At 49.6% G+C, this 22,754-nt stretch overlaps 1 protein-coding gene across 1 annotated transcript; it reads left to right on the top strand.

The window, feature by feature from the left end:
* The first annotated feature begins 10 nt into the window (after nt 1-10).
* Nucleotides 11-22,409, top strand: Fbxo17 (F-box protein 17). The gene is made up of 7 exons (XM_059253393.1): nt 11-230; nt 10,396-10,497; nt 17,159-17,591; nt 18,151-18,262; nt 19,597-19,692; nt 20,360-20,495; nt 21,422-22,409. Exons 2-7 carry the CDS (start codon nt 10,444-10,446, stop codon nt 21,563-21,565), a joined length of 975 nt encoding a protein of 324 aa, XP_059109376.1. The 5' UTR covers nt 11-230; nt 10,396-10,443; the 3' UTR covers nt 21,566-22,409.
* Nucleotides 22,410-22,754: the final 345 nt, after the last annotated feature.

Raw genomic sequence — 22,754 nt, 5'->3', positions numbered from 1 at the left:
CCACGTGAGGGACGGGAGGGACGTGGCTCGGCGGCCCTGGCCAGGGCTCCCTGGAACTGGAACCTTGCCCGGTGTGCCCCATCCTGCCGGGGATCCCGAGCGCGGGAGAAGACGGTCGGCCAGGATCCCGGGGCCCGGGGCCCCCTGGACCGCGGGAAACCAACTCTTCGACTGCTCCTAGCGCCAGGCGGGGACTGGATCTCCTCCGCCACCTCGGAGCAGGCCGCCAGGTGAGCGCAGGGACAGGTAGGGACTGAGATTGGGACCAAAGGGTCACGGCCACACCGCAGCTGGGGCAATCCGGAGGATGGAGGAGTCTTCCCCTGGCGCCATGCCGGGGGCGGGGTCTCCTGGAGTCCCTTCTTCCCTGGGCTGACTCTCTGGCTTACAGGGCTCGCTTACACTCTGCTGTACGCGTGCAAGTGACAAAGCTACAAGCCGCAATGGAAAGACTTTACTTTGTGTCTTTAGTTTTTCTTTTTCTTTTGTCGTCATTTTTAGGTTTTTTGTTTTTTTTTTTTTTTTTAGACATGGTTTCTCTGTGTAGCCCTGGATGTCCTGGAACTCACTCTGTAGACCAAGCTGGCCTTGAACTCACAGAGATCCATTTGCCTCTGTCTCTCTAGTGCTGGGATTGAAGGCGTGCGCCACCACCGCCACTGGACTTTTCATATTTTTGGAATAGCATACACCGGGAGGATCTCTGTGAGTTCAAGGCCAGCCTGGTCTACGGAGTGAGATCCAGGACATTCAGGGCTACACAGAGAAACCCTATCTCCAAAACACAAAAACAAACAAACAAAACAGAAAAAAGAGAAGAAGCAGCATACAAAGTAATGGGCTTCATTCCCAAGTTTAGTACATGCTCTGTTTTTATGGAAATGGGTCTACTGGCTGAAGGTGGTTACGCAGATAAAAGTGCCCGGTACCAATCCTGATGATGACCCTCAAGACTCAGAACTGAAGAGGAGAGAACCGACTCCCACATGTCCTCTGACCTCCACACCCCAACACACATACACATCAAACACATACGCAACCATAACACCTGTTTTTTTATTTAAATTAAAAAAGAAACGGATCTTTCAACACCCGCTCTTGCAGCTCTGCCCATGCCATCCCAAAATATCCAACAACAACAACAACAACAACAAAATCCCTCCCAGACCAGACCAACGGTGTTCTCATAGCAGCCCTGAGAGGAGTCTGGATCATTCCAGCTGGCGGCCCCTTCTCAGAATCTGTGATTCAGTCTCAAAAATGTTTCCTGATTTAGCTACATGGTGCCTTTCAGCTGTGGCTGCTCCTCCCAATTCAAAATCTGTTCTGCGGAGTTACTTTTGCAATGGTCGGGCTTTCACCCCCCCCCCCCCCCCAGTTTATTCAACTCCCTACATTGAAAACCTAAACTATCACAAATCTGACTTTAAGCAATGATTTTGTGCTGATTAGTTTTGTCACATTGACACAGGCTAATGTAATTTGGGAAGAGGGTACCACAACTGAAAAATGCCCCTACCAGTCTGGCCCGTAGTGCATTTTCTTAATTAGTGATTGTTGGGAGAGCACCCATCCCACTGTGGGTGGTGCCATCCCTGGGCTGGTGGTTCTGGGTTCTATAAGAAAACAGGCTGAGCAAGCCAGTAAGCAGCACCCCTCTATGGCCTCTGCATCAGCTCCTGCCTCCAGGTTCCTGTCTTGACTTACCTGGATGAAGGCCTATAAACTGTAAGCTAAAAAGAAACCCTTTCCTCCCCAAATTGCTTTTGGTCATAGCGTTTCATCCTAGCTATAGAAAACCTAACTAAGATAAGTTGTCTAAATATCCCATGAGAAAAAGCAACAAAAAAACCAATTGGAAGGACAGAAAGAGTTTGTATGAAGACAAAGTGTTCTTCAAGGGAGCACCCACCTCCTAGGCAGCCAGTTAAATTGCAACTAAGCTATTTTTTAAAATACGGCTAATTTGTGCATCTAGGGAGATGGCTGAACCCATAAAGCATTTGCCTGGCGAACCCGGGGACCTGAGTTTCTTCAGATGCCCAGCAGCCACAGAAAAAGCCAGAGCAAGCTGAGCACACCTGTAATCCCAGCACTAGGAAGCCTGGGAAAGGAGGGCTCTGGACCTTAACAGCTTTGCAAGCTAGCCCGATCCATGAGCTCCAAAACAAAAGCAGTGGAGAGCATGAGAAAGGAGCTTCACCAGGACTTCCAGACCCCCCCCCCTCTCTCACACACACACACAGAGACACACACGTGCGCGTGTGCACGCACAATTCATTTGTGATCAGTGTGCCTTTTTTTTTTTTTTAACCTTATTCTGCGTTGTATTTCTTGGGTAGCTAATTAGAAATATTTTTTGTTTGTTTTGGGTTTTGTTTTTTTGAGATATGGTCTCATCCGTTAGCCCATAAAACTTACTATGTACCCCCACCATGGTCTTTTTTTTTTTTTTTTTTGGTTTTTCGAGACAGGGTTTCTCTGTGTAGCTTTGCGCCTTTCCTGGAACTCACTCTGTAGACCAGGCTGACCTCGAACTCACAGAGATCCGCCTGCCTCTGCCTCCCGAGTGCTGGGATTAAAGGCGGCTCCAAGATCTTAATATACTGAAATCCTCCTGCCTCAGTCTCCTGGGTGCTGAGATTACAGGTATAAACTGCCATACCAGGCTTACTCTCAGATCTCTTTAAGATTTCTTTTATTAGCTAGGTGAGGTGATGCATGCCTTTAATCCCAGCACTTGGGAGGCAGAGACAGGGTTCCAGGTCAGTCTGGCCTACAAAGTGGGTTTCAGGAGAGCAGGGCTACACAAAGAAACCCTGTCTCAAGTGGATGGGATATATTTTATTTTTATGTATGTGGATGTGTGTTGGGGGAGTGCACACCCATGCAGGTGCTCATGAAGAACTAAAAGGGGCACCAGATGTCCAGAAACTGGAGTTGTAGGCACTTGTGGGCAGCTGAATGTGGGAGCGAGGAACTGAACTAGTGCCCTCTGCAGAGGCCACAAGAACTCATCAGCACCAAGGCGACTCTCCCGTCCCACTAACAAATATTTTTTTTTGGTTTTTCGAGACAGGGTTTCTCTGTGTAGCTTTGCGCCTTTCCTGGAACTCACTCTGTAGTCCAGGCTGGCCTCGAACTCACTGAGATCCGCCTGCCTCTGCCTCCCGAGTGCTGGGATTAAAGGCCTGCGCCACCATCGTCTGGCTACTTTACTAATTTTTTTTTTTTTTTTTTGGTTTTTCGAGACAGGGTTTCTCTGTGTAGCTTTGCGCCTTTCCTGGAACTCACTTGGTAGTTCAGGCTGGCCTCGAACTCACAGAGATTCACCTGGCTCTGCCTCCCGAGTGCTGGGATTAAAGGCGTGCGCCACCACTGCCCGGCTACTTTACTAATTTTTAAAAATTGTATTTCTGGGGGCTGGAGAGATGCCTCAGTGGTTAAGAGCACTGACTGCTCTTCCAGGGGACCCGGGTTCAATTCCCAGCACCTACATGGCAGCTCACAACTGTCTGTAGCTCCACTTCTAGGGGACCTGACATCCTCACACAGACATACATGTAGACAAAACAGCAATGCACATAAAATAAAAATAAATAAATAAATAAAATTGCATTTCTGGACTGGAAGAATGGATCCGAAGTAGAGCACCTGCCTAGAATCTCCCAGTGAGGGGTGGGGGGGGCGTGGCTCGGTAGTAGAGTGCTAGCCTTGCATCAGGGAGAACCTAGGTTCAAACCTCAACACAATAAAAATAAATAAAGAGGACATATTTACTAGAACAGCATGTCACCATGCTCAGCTCAACTTTTCTATATGAGTATGCTTTAAAATTTTGGAAGAGGGTTGGGTAATAAATAGTTCAGTGGGTAATGATGCTTGCTGCTGTTAATCCCAAAAATGGGAGCAGAAAGAATACCAACCCAAATTATCATGGCCAATTTAATTAAAGCAAGCTTTTTTTGTTTTTTTTTCCAGATAAGGTTTCCCTGTGTAGCCTTCCTTGGCTGTTCTGGAACTCACTATAGACCAGGCTGGCCTCAAACTCAGAAATCCACCTACCTCTGCCTCCTGAGTGCTGGGATTAAAGCGTTTGCCACCACGGCCCGGCTAAAGCAATCTTTTCTTATTCGTGTACAGGGGCTGCCTCTCAATAAGGCAGGGTTTGAGAGGTCAGCACTGGATGTGAAGACGACAAGGCTTTTATAACTCAGGGATAGGGGGTTTCCAAAGGGAGGATTTGGTGGACAAAATAGTTGGAGTTACCAGAGCAGGACAAACAAGTTAGTCCTAATGGCCTCTTGAAACAAAGACATGGTGGCAAGGTGGGCAAAACAAGACAGTCATAGTCAGGACAAGGCAGTCATAGTCATGACAAGACAGTCATAGTCATGACAACAGGCAGTCATAGTCATGACAACAGGCAGTCATAGTCATGACAAGGTGTCATAGTCAGGACAAGACAGTCATAGTCATGACAAGGCACTCATAGTCATGACAAGGCAGTCATAGTCATGACAAGACAGTCATAGTCATGACAACAGGCAGTCATAGTCATGACAACAGGCAGTCATAGTCATGACAAGACAGTCATAGTCATGACAACAGGCAGTCACAGTCATGACAACAGGCAGTCATAGTCATGACAAGGCAGTCATAGTCAGGACAAGACAATCATAGTCATGACAAGGTATCATAGTCATGACAAGACAGTCATAGTCAGAACAAGGCAGTCATAGTCAGGACAAGGCAGTCATAGTCATGACAAGGTGTCATAGTCATGACAAGACAGTCATAGTCAGAACAAAACAGTCATAGTCAGGACAAGGCCGTCATAGTCAGGACAAGACAGTCATAGTCATGACAAGGCAGTCATAGTCAGGACAAAACAGTCATAGTCATGACAAGGCAGTCATAGTCAGGACAAGACAGACATAGTCAGAACAAGGTGTCATAGTCAGAACAAGGTAGTCATAGCAACAGGTAGTCATGGGGGTCATATAACCTGTTCAAACAAGAGTATGGTTTCAAGATGGTTATAAACAACCTTTTGAAACAAAGATATGATTGCCATTCCTGGAGCAGGAGTGCAGAACCATTTGTAGTTAAGGTGGAGCATAGCCCAATCTTTGCAAAACAGAGGTTTAATCATAAACAGGAACGAACCTAGTTTGTCTTTACTATAAGGTGGGCTCTTAGGCCTAAGACGCAGGCAAGATAGTTCTTCATTGCCAAACCAGGTGACCTGGGTTCAATCCCTGGGCCCCACATAGTAGAAAGGAAGCTTGTGTGCACACAAGCACGAGCACACACACACACACACACACACACACACACACACACACCACACCACACCAATGTATTTTTTTAAATAATTTTTTTTTAAGATTTATTTATTTATTATGTATACAGTGTTCTGCCTGCACACATCCCTGCAGGCCAGAAGAGGGCACCAGATCTCATTGCAGATGGTTGTGAGCCACCATGTGGTTGCTGGGAATTGAACTCAGAACCTTTGGAGGAGCAGCCAGTGCTCTTAACCTCTGAGCCATCTCTCCAGCCCCTTTTTTAAATAATTTAGTTAACTTTATTTTATGTGTGTTGGTGTGAATGTCCCTTGGAACTTGAGTTCCAGGACAGTTGTGAGCTGCCATGTGGGTGCTGGGAATTGAACCAGGGTCCTCAGGAAGAGCAGCCTGTGCTCTTAACCGCTGAGCCATCTTTCCAGCCCACACCAGTGTATTTTTAAATAGGGAAGAACGAAGCAAGATTAGATATAAAACAATGTGGAACTGGTCCAGTGGCACAGACCCTGGAGTCTTGAGCACCAGGTTTCACATCTAAGCTATTAAGTGATGTAATGGGAGGCGTCTGTAGCTATTCATGCCAGAGGCCACATAAGCAAATGAAAACATTGGGGAAGCCGCTAAAGGACAAATTCCTGAAACAGGTCAACCTGAGTCAGCGTTGAAGAAGTTCTCTCTCACTGGTGGTGGTGCCCACCTTTAATCCCAGCACTGGGGAGGCAGAGGCAGGTGGATCTCTGAGTTCGAGGCCCGCCTGGTCTATAGAGCGAATTCCATTATAGCCAGGGCTACACAGAGAAAAACAAACAAACAAAAGAAAAAAGAAAAACAGAAGTCCTCTATCCTGCAGAAGGAAACCAGATGAAACTGGATTTTAACTGATCAACCTCCCCCCCATTCTGTTTTTTGTGATGGCCTTTTACAATGCCTGCCAAATACCTGCTGCCTTGATTTTAGAATCCTCCATCAAAACACATCAGATCTGAGACCAGGTGTGATGCATGCCTGTGATCTTGGCACTTGGAGGTTAGGGCAGGGGGGGGTCATGAGTTCAAGGTCAGCCTGGGCTACACGTAAGATCTTGTCTCAAGGGCTGGAGAGATGGCTCAGCGGTTAAGAGCACAGGCTGTTCTTCCAGAGATCATGAGTTCAATTCCCAGCAACCACATGGTGGCTCACAACCATCTGTAATGAGATCTGGCGCCCTCTTCTGGCATGCAGGCAGAACACTGTATACATAATAAATAAATAAATCTTAAAAAAAAAAAAAAAAAGATCTTGTCTCAAAATGAAAACAGAGCCAGACTTGGTGGCACACGATTTCAATCCCAGTGCTTGGGAGGCAGAGGCAGGTGGATCTGTTTGAGGCCAGCCTGGTCTACAGAGTGAATTCGGAAGGGCTCGGACTATTGAAAGACCCTGTCTCAAAATGAAAAGAAAGAGAAGTAAAAGAAAACCCATCCACTGGACCTGTGAGCTTCCCGTGGTTTTGTGCTCTGCCCTCGCTCTGTAGTTCACTGCTTGAGGGAACTTAAGCATGTCTTCTGCCTTCCAAAACCTCAGTTTCCCTTGGTGGAGAACAGCATCTCCCTCCTGTGGGGCTCTGAGTGAGTTCCCAAACCCTTCCCAGAAACCTGGAGTAAAGTAGATGTGCCGTCAGCAGGATTTGGTAAAGGACAGTCACTGTGTTCTCTGGACATGGCGCCACACTGCATGAGGACGTGTGTGTGTGTGTGTGTGTGTGTGTGTGTGTTTGTGTGTGTGTGTTGTACAGGCAATCACTCTGGAGTCACCCATGCACCAGGACCTGTGTGTGTGTGTGTGTGGAACATGGCTCCTCTTTTTTTTTTTTTTTTGGTTTTTCGAGACAGGGTTTCTCTGTGTAGCTTTGCGCCTTTCCTGGAACTCACTTGGTAGCCCAGGCTGGCCTCGAACTCACAGAGATCCGCCTGGCTCTGCCTCTCGAGTGCTGGGATTAAAGGCGTGCACCACCACCGCCCGACTACATGGCTCCTCTTAATGAAGAAATATTTTTCTGAATTTATTTATTTTTATTTTATGTGCATTGGTATTTTACTTGCATGTGAAGGTGTCAGATCCCCTAGAACTGGAGTTACAGACAGTTGTGAGGGGCTGTGTAAATTCTGGGAATTGGACCCGGGGCCTCTGGAAGAGCAGCCAGTGCTCTTAACCGCTGAGCCATTGCTCCAGCCCCAAAGAAATTTTCTTAACTACTACGGGCCCTCTCTGAGATCTCTCTCTCTCTCCCCCTCTCTCTCTGCCAGGCTGCAGGTTAAACAAGGGGTCTCGGGCATGCATGGGAGGCAAACCCTGAGCTGCAGCCTCAGCTCCACCTTGTTTCTAAATACAGCTTTTTTCCTTTTGTTGCTGTTAGAACTTGATCTCCGGCAGCCCAGGCTTCGCATTGGCTATGTAGCCAAGGATGACCTTGAACTTCTGACCCTCCTAGTTCTGAGCGCTAGGGTTATAGGTGGCAGTGACGTATCTGCTTTATGAAATGCTGGGGATCGATTCCAGAAGCTTTGTGACTGCTAGGCGAGCACTCTGTCAACCCCCGTAGCCGCCCCCCCCCCGCCCCTCCTGCCCCCGTCTTCCCTCCCTCCCTCCCTCCCTCCCTCCCTTTCTTTTTTAGACAGAGTCACACTTGGTCACTTGGTAATCTAGATCTTTTTTTGAACTGAGCATTTTCTGAGTTCAGCCAGAGACTCAGTGGGACTGTAAGACACGCCCTCTGTGTCAGCCCCGCCCACATTCCTCTTGTCCAGCATCAAGGCTGCCATAGGGAGCCCACATTCAGGCACTGGCCATAATCATAGTGAGACATTCACAGCCGCAGCGAGCCATTTGTCAACCGCCCCGAGCACATTTGCTCTGTCCACAGCTGTTAGGATCAGCGGGTGTTAGGTACCCACGGTCTCCAACACACGCCTCCTGGAGCCAGACAGTCTTTATTTTTAAAGTCTATTTATTTACTTATGAAACAGGCTGGCCTCTAACTAACTATATAACCAAGGATGACCTTGAATGCACCCTCCTCTTGCCTCTAGACTGTTGGGATTGTAGGTGTGGGCCGCCATGTCCACCTCTAGTTTTATGTTTTGAATTAAATGTCTAGATAAGTAATTGTGAGTATGAGCGGACAGTAAGAAAATGATCTAAATTCATCCTTTTAAATTTTTTCTTTTTTACATTCTATTGATTGATTGATTGATTTCGGGGGTGCATTAGTTACTTTTCTGTGGTTTCGATAAACACCATGACTAAGAGCAACTGAAGGAAGGGAGGGTGTATTTTAGCTCAGGGTGCCAGAGGGAGAGATGTGCCATGATGGCAGGCAAGACATAGTGACCGGGGTGGGTGGGGGTGGGGGTGGGGGTGGGGGTGGGGGTGGTGGGAAGGTGGGGTTGACAAAGGCAGGAAACTGGTCACATTTCATCCACACACAGGAAACAGAGAGCACAGGAAGTGGGAAAAGCTGTAAAATCTCGCAGCCCACCCACAGTGAGGCTCTTCTTTCTGCAAGGCTGCGTTTTCTAAAGGTTCCTTAGGGCTGGAGAAGGCTGTTAGAGCACTGGCTACTCTTCCAGAGGACCTGGGTTCAACTTCCAGCTCCTACATGGTGGCTCACAACCAGCTGTAATCCCAGTCCTGCGGGTACGACACCCTCTTTTGGCCTCCAAGGGCACTGAATTCACATGGTGTCCAGACATACATGCAGGGACACCCATACACATAAAATAAAAATATATTTTTAAAAAGTGTTATTTCCTGGTGCACACCTTTAATCCTGGCACTCCGGAAGCAGAGGCAGGTGGATCTCTGAGTTGGAGGCCAGTCTGGTCCACAGAGTGAGTTCCAGGACAGCCGGGGCTACACAGAGAAACCCTGTCTTGAACCCGCGCCCCTCCCCCCCCCCAAAAAAAACCCAGAATTTAGAACAGAGTTAGAGAAACGGCTCAGCAGGTAAAGGGTTAAGTGAGATCCCCAGAACCCACAATCCACAGGGAGAGAAGGACTGCCACAGTTATCATACAACCCCCACACCTGCACCACAGCATGCACACTCACATAATAAATAAACAAACAAACAAATAATTTTTTAATACAGAATACTTTTCTGTTGGTTTGGCTTGCAGCTGTTAACTGATTAAATTTCCTTATCTCTCCTTCCCTTCATTTTGTGGCCCTTGTAAATAAATTTACAGCCATCTTAATCTTTCTTTTATCACTAATAGCTTTGATCTCTCCTTTTCTTTCTTTCTTCTTTCTTTCTTTCTTTCTTTCTTTCTTTCTTTCTTTCTTTCTTTCTTTCTTTCTTTCTTTCTTTCTTTCTGGTGCTGTTTATGAATCCACCGCTGTGGGCATGCTGGGCTAGTACTCAACCACTGAGCCACACCCCCACCCCTCACTGGGGGATTCTAGGCAGGGGTTCTACCACTGAGCCACACCCCAGCCCCTCACTGGGGGATTCTAGGCAGGTGCCTTACCACCAAGTCATGACCCAGCCCCTCACTGGTAGGCACACACACACAGACATAGACACAGACACACACAGACAGACAGACACACACACACACACACACACACACTGTTTGTGTATTGATTTATTTTGTTTTTTTTTGAGACAGAGTTTCTCTGTGTAACAGCCCTAGCTGTCCTGGAACTCTCTTTGTTAGACCAGGTTGGTCTCAAACTCAAAGAGATCTGCCTGCCTCTGCCTCCCCAGTTCTGGGATAAAAGGCAGGCTCCACCACACCTGGCTCAGAGTTTACTTTTTTAATTAATGTTTGTTTAAGTTTAATTAACGTTAGTTTTAAGTGTATGGGTGTTTAGTTTCATGTGTGTACATGCACCACCTGTATAGGCCAGAAAAGAGTATCAGATCCCCTGGAAATGGAGTTACAGATGGTTGTGAATTGCCACATGGGTGATGGAAATTGAACCCAGATCCTCTGAAAGAGCAGCTAGTGCTCTTAGTCACTGAGTCATCTCTCCAGGCCCCTTAATCATTTTATTGTGCAGTGAAATGCATACTTACCCTGTGACCCAATAATTCCATTCCTAGGTATTTATTCAAGAGAAATGCAACCTATGTGCACACAGACCTTCATACATGAACACTCATATCAGCTCCATTCCTAACAGCTCCACGTGGGAAACAGCTCAAGTAAGTCTCCATCATGGTGAGTGGATCAACAGATTTCGGTTCATTTGGTCACTGGTATATTACTCGGCACTGACGGATGCATCCAGCAATGTGGATGAGTCCTGGAGGAGCTGTCCTGAAGGAGGAAGCCAGGTTTGGGAATATGTGATAGACATGTCAATCAGAGACTAACCAGGATCCTGGAACCACATAGTCACTGGAAACACGAGTGTTGATGACTCAGCTATTAAATGTAACAGCGGCCAGGCAGTGGTGGCATATGCCTAGCACTCAGGAGGCAGAGCTAGGCAGATCTCTGTGAGTTCGAGGCCAGCCTTGTCTACAGAGTGAGTTCCAGGACAGGACAGGACTACATAGAGAAATGCTGTTTGTTGTTGTTGTTTTGTTTTGTTTTTATCGAGACAGGGTTTCTCTGTGTAGTTCTGGTGCCTGTCCTGGATCTCGCTCTGTAGACCAGGCTAGCCTTAAACTCACAGAGATCTGCCTAGCTCTGCCTCCCTGAGTGCTGGGATTAAAGGCGTGCGTCACCACTGCCTGGCTTTTGTTTTGTTTTTAATGGCTCAGTGTGTAAAGGTGCTTGCCACCAAGTGTGGGGACCTTAGTTCGATCCCTAGAGCCCATGAGGCAGAAAGAGAGAACCAGCTCCTGTAAGCTGTCCTCTGCTTACACATGCACACACACAATTAAAACATCATTTTGGTAACTGGAAAGATGGCTTGGTAGTTAATAGCACTTACTGCTCTTGTCTAGAACCTGGGTTCAATTCCCAGCACCCACATCGTGCTTCATAATCATCCTTAACTCCAGTTCTAGGGGATCCAGTGCCCTCTCTAACTTCCTCAGGCACCAGGCATGAAAGTGGTACAGTTATTATATTCATGCAGGCAAAACATTTATAAACATAAAATAATTTTTGAAAATTTTGTATTTTTTAATATTTATTTTATTTGTGTGTGCCTGAGTGCATGTCTGTAATCTCAGCCACCTGGGAGATTGAGTCAAGAGGATAATTTAAGCACAGTAGTTCAAGGCTAGCCTGAGCAACATAAGGAGATCATTACTCAGACATGGGGGAAGAAAGGAAGAAAGAGGAAGGAGGGAGGGAGAGAAGAATGAGTGTGCACAGAATTGAGTGTGGTGTCACACAGCTGTAATCCCATCACTTCAGAGATGACCTCAGCTTTGACTGTCTGAACCCTGTTTCAAAAACGCCAAAAAGGGGGGCGGGCACTGAGATACCTGGGGTGGGGGAGGGGCGCCTGCCACCAAGCCTGACAGCCTGAATTCGTCCTCAGAAACCACTCAGCAGGACAGAACTGACTCTTACAAACAGCTCTCTGACTGCCACATGTGTGCCGTGACACAAGTTCATCCACACACACACAACATGCACTAAATAAACAAACGTTAAAAATAAAATCTTAGCCGGGCGGTGGTGGCGCACGCCTTTAATCCCAGCACTCGGGAGGCAGAGCCAGGTGGATCTCTGTGAGTTCGAGGCCAGCCTGGACTACCAAGTGAGTCCCAGGAAAGGCACAAAGCTACACAGAGAAACCCTGTCTCGAAAAACCAAAAAAAAAATAAATAAATAAATAAAATAAAATAAAATCTTAAATGAAAAGAGAATAAACAGACAGCAGCCCCAGGCTGGATGGAATTTGCCAGAAGTGCACGTCCTGTAGGATGACAGACACACCGCGTACGGGAAGTGTCTGGGGTGAGGTGGCGGCAGGAGCCCGGTGCTGGGGAATCCTGATGCCGGAGACGGAGACATGGCAGCTTGCAGGCCCATGCCACCGAGAAGCCCGAAAGCTGGAGGCCAACCCTGCCGTCTGCCACGCTCCTCCTCCGCCCCCTACTGGAGACCCGTGGCAGCGCTCAGAGGAGAAAGTACTGAAGGGCCCAACTTCGATTCAGTAAATAGGTAATTGACAGGTACTACAGTAGTTTACTGCTGTAATCCCGGCAGGGCCGGGGCGGGAGGACCACCGCATATTCTAGGCCAGCTTGCACTAGAGTAAGCCCCTGTATAACAACATCCGCAAAAATAAAAACTACCACCAAATACTAGAAAACTGGAGGGCTGGTGAGAAAACGCAGTGGGTAAGGGTGCTTGGCAGCATTCATGACGACCTGGTTCAGTCCCCCGAGATCCACATGGTGGAAGAAGAGAACTGACCATAGAGTTGTCTTCTGGCCTCCACATACAGCAGTGGAACACACACACTAATGTAATTTTTTAATGATTTTTTAAATATTTTATTTATTTTTACGTGCATTGGTATTCTGCCTGTATGCATGTCTGTGGGAGTGTGTCAGATCTTGTAGTTACAGACAGTTGTGAGCTGCCATGTGGGTGCTGGGAATTGAACTCATGACCTCTGGAAAAGCAGCCAGTGCTCTTAACTGCTGATCCATCTCTCCAGTCCCCACACATTAATGTAACTTATTTAAAAAAAAAAAAAAGATAACTTTTAAAAAGACAAGTGTGGTGGTGCACACCTTTGATCCCAGCACTCCCAAGGCAGAGGCAGGCGGATCTCTGTGAGTTCAAGAGAAGCCTGGTCTACAGAGCGAGTACAGATCATCCATGGCTACATAGTGAGACACACTCACCCGAGAGAGGAGAGAGACCTTGGATTCAGAGTGGGAGAGTGTAGTTGCCTTGTCTCAGAAGAACAACGATGGACGGTTGCATGAACAATGGTTTTGTTTTCTTTCAGTGCTCTGGGAACTAACTGGGCTCAGGCAGCGGCCCACACTCAGGGGTCTCATGTAATTGCCATCAGATGGAAGAGGAGGCTGCGTCACCGGAGGGCTTCCTCACGGGTACCTGTGTTGGGAACACTAAGACAGCTGGGCTGGAACAGCTGGCCTGTCTAGGCCACGCCTCCCTGTGGTCTCTCCAGCCCCCTGCCCTCAAAGCAGCTGACATGTCAGCAGCTGACCCTGGCAGGGATGTGGTAGAGCAGGCTCGCACTGGCTCAAGTCTATAAACTGTGTAAAGCCCTCCCCAGCCTCACAGCTTGGGGACCTCACCTGGGCAGTGGAGATGTGGGTGATTCACACTCCAGACAGCAGCCAAGACTATCAACTTCAGTCTGCCCACTCCACCAGCCAGTTAACCACTTAGCAATACTCTAGGACTCCAGAGCAGGAGTAGAGACATTTTTAGAAGGCCACCTGGAAAATCCCTTGGCAATGTCATGCCTTATGACTAGCAGAATTATGGAGCCACGTGTTAGATAGGAAGTACCATCATAGTCCTTTTTGGAATGACCTCAACCCTTCGTTTTTATTTTTATCTACTTGTATTTTTTTTAAACATTTATTTATCTTATTGTGTCAGTGTTTTGCCTGCATGTATACCTATGTGCCACGTGCATGCCTGGTGCCCTCAGAGGCTAGGAGAGGGCATCAGATCCCCTGAAACTGGAGTTACAGCAGTTGTGAGCCAGCACGTAGTGCTAGGGAATTCAACCAGGCCTCTGCAAGAGCAGCAAGTGCTCTTGACCACTGCTCCATCGGTCCAGCCCCATTTGTCTGTCTTTCTTTCCTCTTCCTCCTCCTTCTCTTCTTGAGACAGGGTTTCTCAGTGTAGCCCTGGTTGCCCTGGAACTTACTATGTAGACCAGGCTGGCTCAAATCACAGAGCTCTGTCTGCCTCTGCCTCCAGAGCACTGGGATTAAAGGTGTGTGCCACCACGACTGGCAAGAAAAATAAAGTTTTTTTAAAGAGAAAAGTTAAGGAAAAGGGAGGAGGGGTCAGGTTTGGTAATGAGGCCCTAAAATTATAAGACGATATGTGGAGACTTTTGAGCAAAGACCTGAAGGACAAATGTAAGCATCGCCGGGTGGCAGTTGTGCACACCTTTAATCCCAGCACTGGGAGGCAGAGGCAGGCGGATCTCTGTGAGTTCGAGGTCAGCCTGGGCTACAGAGTGAGTTCCAGGACAGGCACCAAAACTACACCGAGAAACCCTGTCTCAAAGAACAACAACAACAACAACAACAACAACAAAAACAAATGTAAGCATCATGCTTCTAGTAGAGGGGACAGCCAGACCAAAGGCCCTGAGGTGTGGAGGCCTGTGTAGCAAGGCAGAGGGAGGGAGGAGATGAGAACAAAAAGACATAGCAGATAGTGTGGGACCTTGTGACCTCCAGGGAGGATTCCTTCCTTAGCTTGAAAACATGGAGTTGTGGAGTGTTCTGAGCCGCACAGGGCAACCCCTGACCCAGCTGCCTCCCCTACCTGACTGTGTGTGAGGAAGGAAGCACAGAGCCAGAGGATGCTGAGAGTCCCTGGGAACTAAGGTTCAAAGGTCATCTCTGACAGGCCATCAGAGAAGCCAAGAGGGGGTAACAAAGGACCTAGGCAGAAGACTAGAAGGAGGAGATGTTCCTATGAGGTGGGTGACAACAGTGAGCTGTCCCCAGGGGCCAGCAGGGTAGTAACTAGCAGCTTTGCATCACGACAGTCATTGATGACCTTGACATTTCAGGGTGCTTAGAAAAAGTTCACCAGCTGGGCATGGTGACACACACCTGTAATGCCAGCATGTGGGAGGAGAAGGCTGCTCAATTAGGAGTTCAAGGTCAGCCTTACCTACATAGCAAGTTTGAGACTAGCCTGGACTACATGAAACCCTGTCTCAAAAAAGCAAAAGAAGCCGGGCGGTGGTGGCGCACGCCTTTAATCCCAGCATTCGGGAGGCAGAGCCAGGTGGATCTCTGTGAGTTCGAGGTCAACCTGGTCTACAGAGCGAGATCCAGGACAGGCACCAAAACTACACAGAGAAACCCTGTCTCGAAAAACCAAAAAAAAAAAAAAAAAAAAAAAAAAAAAGCAAAAGAAAGGAGGGAGAAGGAAAGATTCAAGAGCTATCGCAGGCAGAAACCACAGAAGTAGTGCATGTGGACCTTTTGTTCTTAGCCCTTGGATTTTTGAGATTTTCACTGCATAGTTCAGGCTGATCTGGGACTTAGAATGTCCTGCTTCCAACCCCTACATTCTGGGATTACAGGCATGCACAGCGAAGTGTGGCTCCGGGGCAGTTTTTACTATAAAGAGGAGCCAGGTGTGGCCTGGATCAATTGTAGAGCAACCACCTAGAACTCAGCAGTGGGGAGCCGAAGTGCAGCCCAATGATGGAGTGATGGCCAGTGTGCACAGAGCCCGGAATTACAACCTCGCATTGGGAGTTGGGGATGTGAACAGAGATAGGAGAGTCTGCAAGAAGCACAGAGAAAGGAAGGCTGTATTCAAGAAAAGGCCTATGGAGCCGAGTCTCTAGTTCAAGAAACAGGTAGCTCCAAGTACATTTCCAGGCTGGAGTAGTTAAACAGTTAGAAAACAGGGTAAGTGGAGTAAAAGTTTTCCCTTTTGATCTGCTGTTAGCATTGCTATGGCTAACCAGTCAGAGTCAGTTAGAAATAACCAGGTGATCTGAAAAATTATCTCACGGCCAGCCATCAGGGATGGAGTGGGTTGTCAATGAGCAGGGAAGTCAAAAATCTAGAAAAATAGCCAGGCATGGTGGCACACACCTTGGATCCCAGCAGATGCAAGTTGATCTCTGTGAGTTCAAGGCCAGTCTGGTCCACATGGGGAATTCCAGGCCAGCCAGGGCTACATAGTGAGATCCTATCACAAAACAACCAAAACCAAACAAAAAACCCACAAAACAAACAAAAAGAATTTAGGGAAACAAATCACTCTGGTTCTAGGGACCATATAACTTCAGTTTTGGGAATTGTCACTGTTTAGCCGAGATGGAGGAGCTTTACAAAAATGGTATGGCCATGGCTCACACTTGGGGGGTGGAGAGGGGTCCTGGTTTAAAGGATAACAGTATGGGCTTCACAGGGAAGAGAAAGGGAAGGAGGAAGGGAGAGAGAGGGAGCTGATTAGTGAACATGAGAATCTGACTCCCGGGCAGCTGGAAGAGTGAGGGGTCAGCCTCACGAGAGGCTGCCGAGGAAGACTATGTTTCCTGTGGGTGCAGACACAGGGGGCCCGGAGTTGGAGTTCAGACATTACTAGGCACGAAAGCCAAAGGGTCAAGAGTGCATGTGAGACCCTTAAGATCAGCGGTGGAGTTGAAGCTAGGTCAAGAGCGAGGGGGTGGGGGCAGTGGAAGGGCAGTAGGGACACAATTGGAGACCACAGTGGGCTGGAAGGCGCGTGGAACTCCGAGACACTGAAGCAGACAGTGAAGGAGAAAAAGGAGCAGTGGACCTGCTGCCCCTAACTGAGATCTGCAGGTGGGGACTTCGGGAGGGAGAGGCCGAATGGCCTGGACACAGCTCCAAGGAGCAAGGACACTACTGGTTTGGAAGGAGCATAAGAGGAGAACCGGATTCTAGAAAAGATGTTCAGAAGAAAGTGACTTTGCTGGAAATACACAGTGAATTCCACGGCCCAAGTGGACTGCACAAGGTGGGGTCTGGGCAGATACGGCCTTTCCCTCATGGAGCTTTATTGTTTTTAACAGGTTTCACTATGTGAGACAGGCTGGCCTCGAATTCATGGCAATCCTCCTGCCTCTGCCTCCAAAGTGCTGTGATTACAGGTATGTTCCACCACACCCTGCTAGGACTGGGTTAGATTTTTTGTCTTTGGCCCCAGGCAAACGGATTTGCTCTATCTTGTCTGCAGCCAGGCATCCTGAACCCGGTTCGTGACCCGGGGGGGGGTCGAGCCGCCAACCCCCCTGCACCCAGAGGACGCCGGTGGCGGGACATGGGAGCCCGACCCTCGCGACGGCAGCTGCCGGGAGCTCCGCGCGTGACTCTGGCCGCGCTGCCCCCGGAGCTGCTGGTGCAGGTGCTGAGCCACGTGCCTCCCCGCGCGTTAGTGACGCGCTGCCGGCCCGTGTGCCGAGCCTGGCGCGACGTGGTGGATGGCCCGAGCGTGTGGCTGCTGCAGCTGGCCCGCGACCGCAGTGCGGAGGGCAGAGCCCTCTACGCCTTGGCCCAGCGCTGGCCCCCCGACGATGACCATCAAGACGAGTTCCCGCTGTGCGCTCTGGCCCGATTCTGTCTGCGCGCACCGCTCGGTCGCAACCTCATCTTCAACTCCTGCGGAGAGCGTGGGTCCCCGGGGGCAGGGCCTAACACCTGGAGGCGGGGCCTTCTGGCTGGTGGGCGGGGCCTACCCCTAGAGAGCGAGTTCTAACGCTTAGAAGGCGGGACCTAAAGCCGAGGAGACCCAGGCAGGGGGCGGGGCTGAAGGACAGCTAGGGAAGGAAATCCCGGTCGGAGGGCGTGGCCTAGAGGGAGGGGCCTGGGGCGGGCTAAGACAAAGCGGATTGGGCGCGGGTGGAAGGCGGGGTTTGCATAAAACTCTAAGCGTATCAGAGTGCGCCAACCTGAGCGGGTGGGCGGGGCAAGGCAGAAGGCTGGAGGCGTGCGCAGAAAGATTGGACTCAGGGGCTCTGAGACTCAGTGGGGCTGAAAGCTGAAAGCAGAAGCTGGTTGGGTGGCCGGGCCGGTGGGGCCAGGATACAGGAACTTGGAAGATGGGTTTAGTAAGACGCCCCAGATTTGAAATGTACTGGGTGGGGAGCTTATTCTCAGGGCAAACTGCGAGGCCCCTACCCCTCGAGGGGCAGACGAATGCTTTATATTCTGCCACGTTGTTTTCTACAGAGGGCTTCAGAGGCTGGGAAGTGGAGCACGGAGGGAACGGCTGGGCCGTGGAAAAGAATTTGACGGTGGTGTCAGGCGCTCCTTCCCAGACCTGCTTTGTGACTTCTTTTGAGTGAGTGGCCCCTGATGCCTAGAGTGAGGGTCCAAAGAGGGGGAGGGACCTACTTCAGGCTGCTAATCCTACTGTTGCTCTCCCCTTCCCTGCTTCCTGTGTATATGTGGAGAGGTGTGCTGTGCTTGTGAGTGCAGGTGCCAAAGAGACCAGAAGAGGGCGTCAGAGCCCTTGGTGACGGCACTCTGGTGGTTTATGTGGCTGTTGGGGATGGAATTCAGGTCTTCATGTGAGGCAAGCGTTTTACCGACTGAGCCGTCTCCCTAACCCTGGTTTGGAGATAGGGTCTTAGGTAGGCCAGAGTGGCCTCTAACTTGATTTGTAGCAGAGGATAACCTTGAACCTCTGACCTCCAGCATGCTGGGATTCCAAGCGTGTGCTACCACATCACATCTGATTTGTCATTGTTTTGTTTGTGGTGGTGGTGGTCTTTGTGATACTAGGAATGAAATCCAGGTCTCCAGGAATGATAGGCAAAGCACTCTTCCACTGAGCCATGGCCCCACTGTTATAGTCTGTTAAGTCCATCAACATGGGTTTTTTTTCTTTTCCCAGATTATGACAAACTAAAGCACAGAGGAGAGCTAATATCTAGTCAATTGGTGGGCTGGGAATAGTGGCGCACACCTTTATCCCAGCACTCCCAAGGCAGAGGCAGGCAGATCTCTGTGAGTTTGAGGCCAGCCTAGTCTACATAAGTTCCAGGACAGTCAGATCCACATAGTGAGATCCTGTCTCAAGTAAAGAAATAAATACTAAATAAATAAATAATAGAGTTAGGATTTGAACCCAGATAATCTGGCTCCAGAATTTCTGATTTTTTTTTTTTCCTGAGACAAGGTCTCATTCATATAGACCAGGCTGACTTTGAACTCTGTGTAGGTGAGGCTGGCCTTGAATTCCTGATCCTCCTGCTCCGCTTCCCACGTACTGGCAGTACAGGCCCACACCACCATGCCCACTTCCTCTATCATTTCCGAAGTTCTCACGCATACCTAAGTTTGTCCTGACACAGCTTGTTCCACTAACAAGCTCCTGTGTTATCTTTTGGGCCCCAGAATCTTGGGAGGCCCCAGAACTCCCTGCTCAGTTGTCTAGTGCGTGGACCTATTTATATATATATCCTGGTCCCCCCCAACATCAGGGGTAAGGAGACTAGCATGAAGATCAGCCTCCTGGGGGCGGAGCAAGGTGGAAATGGGGGAGGGGATAGTGTGACGGGAGACACATCGTCCACCACACACCTTCCTGTCCTGAAAAGCAGGGTGATCAGGAGAGACTTCGTGGAGGAAGTGGTTTTAGACTGTGTCTCAGCCCCGGCATCTCCCTCCCAGATGGTGCTTCAAGAGGCAGCTGGTGGACCTGGTGATGGAAGGAATGTGGCAGGAGCTTCTGGACAGTGCCCAGATTGAGATCTGCGTAGCTGACTGGTGAGCGGAGACTGGCGGGGCGCCCAGAGCCACAGCGATGGTAACTGGAGTGGGCTGGAGGGATAGCTCAGTCTCGCCCCATCAGCCCACAGGGTTGGGCTCCCTTTCCTGGGAGATACAGCTGCAGAACTAGGAGGGGAGGAGCCCTGCTGCATCCCAGGCCGGTTCCTGCACTCCTTTCCACCCTCTTCCCAAGCAGGCAGGCATGGGTTGCGCACACGAGCCCACGGACTGGCTCCATGCTATCATTCTACTCAGCGCCGGCCCTAAAACCTTGTGGCTAGTCAAGGCTTCTGACGAGTTGGCAACACTGGCCTAAGAACCCTAGCTGGAGACATTTGGTCTCTTCTCTTGGCCTCTGGTTTCTTCTTCAGGTCAACTCTTCCTGCCTGGGCGTGGCTCCTCCCTAGAGCACTGTAGTTCCACCCGCTCAGAGTAGCAACACCGTCTTCCAGGCCCTTTTCCCAGGCTTGGCTCCGCCCCCATGATTTGGCTCTGGCCCACCACTGGGGCCCATCTTCTCATAAGTGCCCAAACGCACTAAATGCTGTGCAAGTGGATAGGACCTTGGTTCAGCTGCAGCAAAGCTCGGCCCTCAGCCTCCCTCCTCCCAACCCGGAGAGCTGGCTGGGTGGCAGGGACCTGAAAACGCACTACCACCTGGCAGGTGGGGCGCCCGTGAGAACTGCGGCTGTGTCTACAGGCTTCGGGTCCGCCTGCTGGATGAGTATGAAAATGAAGTGGTCAAGTTCTCGGCCTCACCTAACCCAGTACTTCAGTGGACTGAGCGTAGCTGCCGACAAGTAAGTCCCGACTGCCCACTAGCTCCAAGGCCTGCGCCCAACAATCACCTTGCTGGGTTTCCCGGTTCATTGATGGAGTCTGAAAACAACAGCCAATTATCAATCCCTTACTACAGTACATCTCGACCCTGCTCTAACAGGCTTACTGATTAATCATTTTATTAGAGCATTTATTGAGCACCTACTGTGTTCAAGGTACTGTTTATGGTGCTGTAATGCATGAACCAAAGTCCTTGCCCTGTTACTATCCTAGGGTTGAGAAATTAAGCCACGGGGAGGGTGACTGGCCTTAAGTCCCAAAAGCACGCATGGAGGCAGGAGGATCAGGAGTTCAAGGACTTCTTCAGGTTTAGTGAGTTCAAGGCCAGCCTGGGCTACCTGAAACCCTGTCTCAAAATAAATAAGTGGTGGTGCAGGCCTTTAGTTCCAGCACTTGAGAAGCAGAGGCAGGTGGATCTCTGAGTCTGAGACTAGCCAGGGCTATATAGGACCTCTCTCAATCCATCAGTAACAAACGGGTGAAGACACTGGGGGAGGGTGCCAAGTTTGTGGCTCATTATGCCCCACAGAGCCCCACATGGGCTCCCACCTACCTAGCCCACCTCCTACTTCTCTCAGTCTGCGGCAGGCTCTCTTAGCTCACGGTCTCTGCACTGACAGTTGATCGTCTGCAACACTTTCTCCAGAACCTCATGTGGCTCCCAGCCCTCCTCATCTCCTCCAGTATCACCTCCATGAAGCCTCTTCCTGGTCACTTTCACCTCCTCCTACCTGTTCATACCCGCCTCCCTCCTGGAGCATGCCCACTGGTCTCCCTGACACCAGTCTTCAGCATCTAGTCCTTTCTTTCGCTGCTGTGCTCAAGAGTCTGCTGAGATGGAGGAAGAGGGGCCCACCAGCCTCAGCCTGTCACTCCTTCCCCACAGGTCTCTCACGTCTTCACTGACTTTGGCAAAGGCATCCGATATGTGTCTTTTGAGCAGTATGGGAGAGACACGCGTTCCTGGGTGGGACACTACGGTGCCCTTGTGACCCACTCCAGTGTGCGGCTCAGGATCCGTCTGTCCTAGCTGACCAGCCCTTCAGGACTTCCAGGACATACTGCCTTCTCCCGGATGGTGTTAGTCAAAGGTGGCTTTGCAGCCCACCCCCAGCTGAACAAAAAAAGGGGGTCCTGTGCGGCTCCCCTACACACTTGCTGTTTCAGCATCATGGCCCTCCTGTTGTGACACACCAGGGACCTAACCAGCTTGTCTGTAGCTTCCTTCTCTCCTCAAGCAGAGACCACCTTAAAGTGACAGGCACCTCTAGGTTACTGAGCCTGAGAACTGCTTCATGTATGGATGTCAGTGGGTAAACTGTGTCAAAACAAAAACAGTCCAAGCCAGACCTGATAGCACACACTTCTGATTCCAGCACTCTCGGTAGAGGTAGGAAGATCATGAGTTCAAAGTTATCCTCAGCTATATACTGAGTTCCAGGCCAGCCTGAGCTATGTGAGACCACGTCAAAAACACAAAACATCCAATAGACCAAGGTCAGAATATAACAAAAGGAGAAAGCTACTTATAAGGAGACAGTGACTTTTTAAAAAAAAGTATTTTAATTGTGTGTCAGTGTGTGGGTATGTACATGTGAGTGTGGGAATCCAGAGGGAACTGGAGTTACAGATGATAGTGTGCCACACAACATGGGTGCTGGGAACTGAACCTGAGTTCTCTGAAAGAGGCATTCACAATGATTTCTGCAGTTTGTGTAGACCAGTGGTTCTCAACCTTCCTAATACTGTGACCCATTAATACAGTTCCTCATGCTGTGGTGACCCCCAACCATGAAATTATTTCGTTGCTACTTCATAACTGTCATTTGCTACTGTAATGAACGGTAATATAAATATCTGTATTTTCCAATGGACTTCAGCAACTCCTGCAAAAGGGCCATTTGACCTCAAAGGGGTCACAAACCACAGGTTGAGAACCGCATGTGGGGAGCTCAGAGTACAACTTGCAGGAGTAGGTTCTTTCCTTTTACCATGTGGATCCGGGGGGTCAAGTTCAGGTCATCAGGCTTGTTGGCAGCCGCCTTCACTCACCGAGCCGTCTCCCCAGCCCTGGACACTGTCTCACCTGCACATTTGGGGGATGGGTTGATGGCGGGCAGGGAACGGAGGGCAGCTAGGGCATTCATCCTTGCAGCCGTGATGTTCTGAGAAGTCGCAGATCCAGCTGTGGGCCCCTGTGCCCATCCACCTGGGGACAA

Source organism: Peromyscus eremicus, chromosome 1 (assembly GCF_949786415.1).
Source record: "Peromyscus eremicus chromosome 1, PerEre_H2_v1, whole genome shotgun sequence".
Classification (NCBI taxonomy): domain Eukaryota; kingdom Metazoa; phylum Chordata; class Mammalia; order Rodentia; family Cricetidae; genus Peromyscus; species Peromyscus eremicus.
The sequence above is the reverse complement of the archived record's forward strand: the minus strand, read 5'-3'. Positions and strand labels throughout refer to the sequence as shown.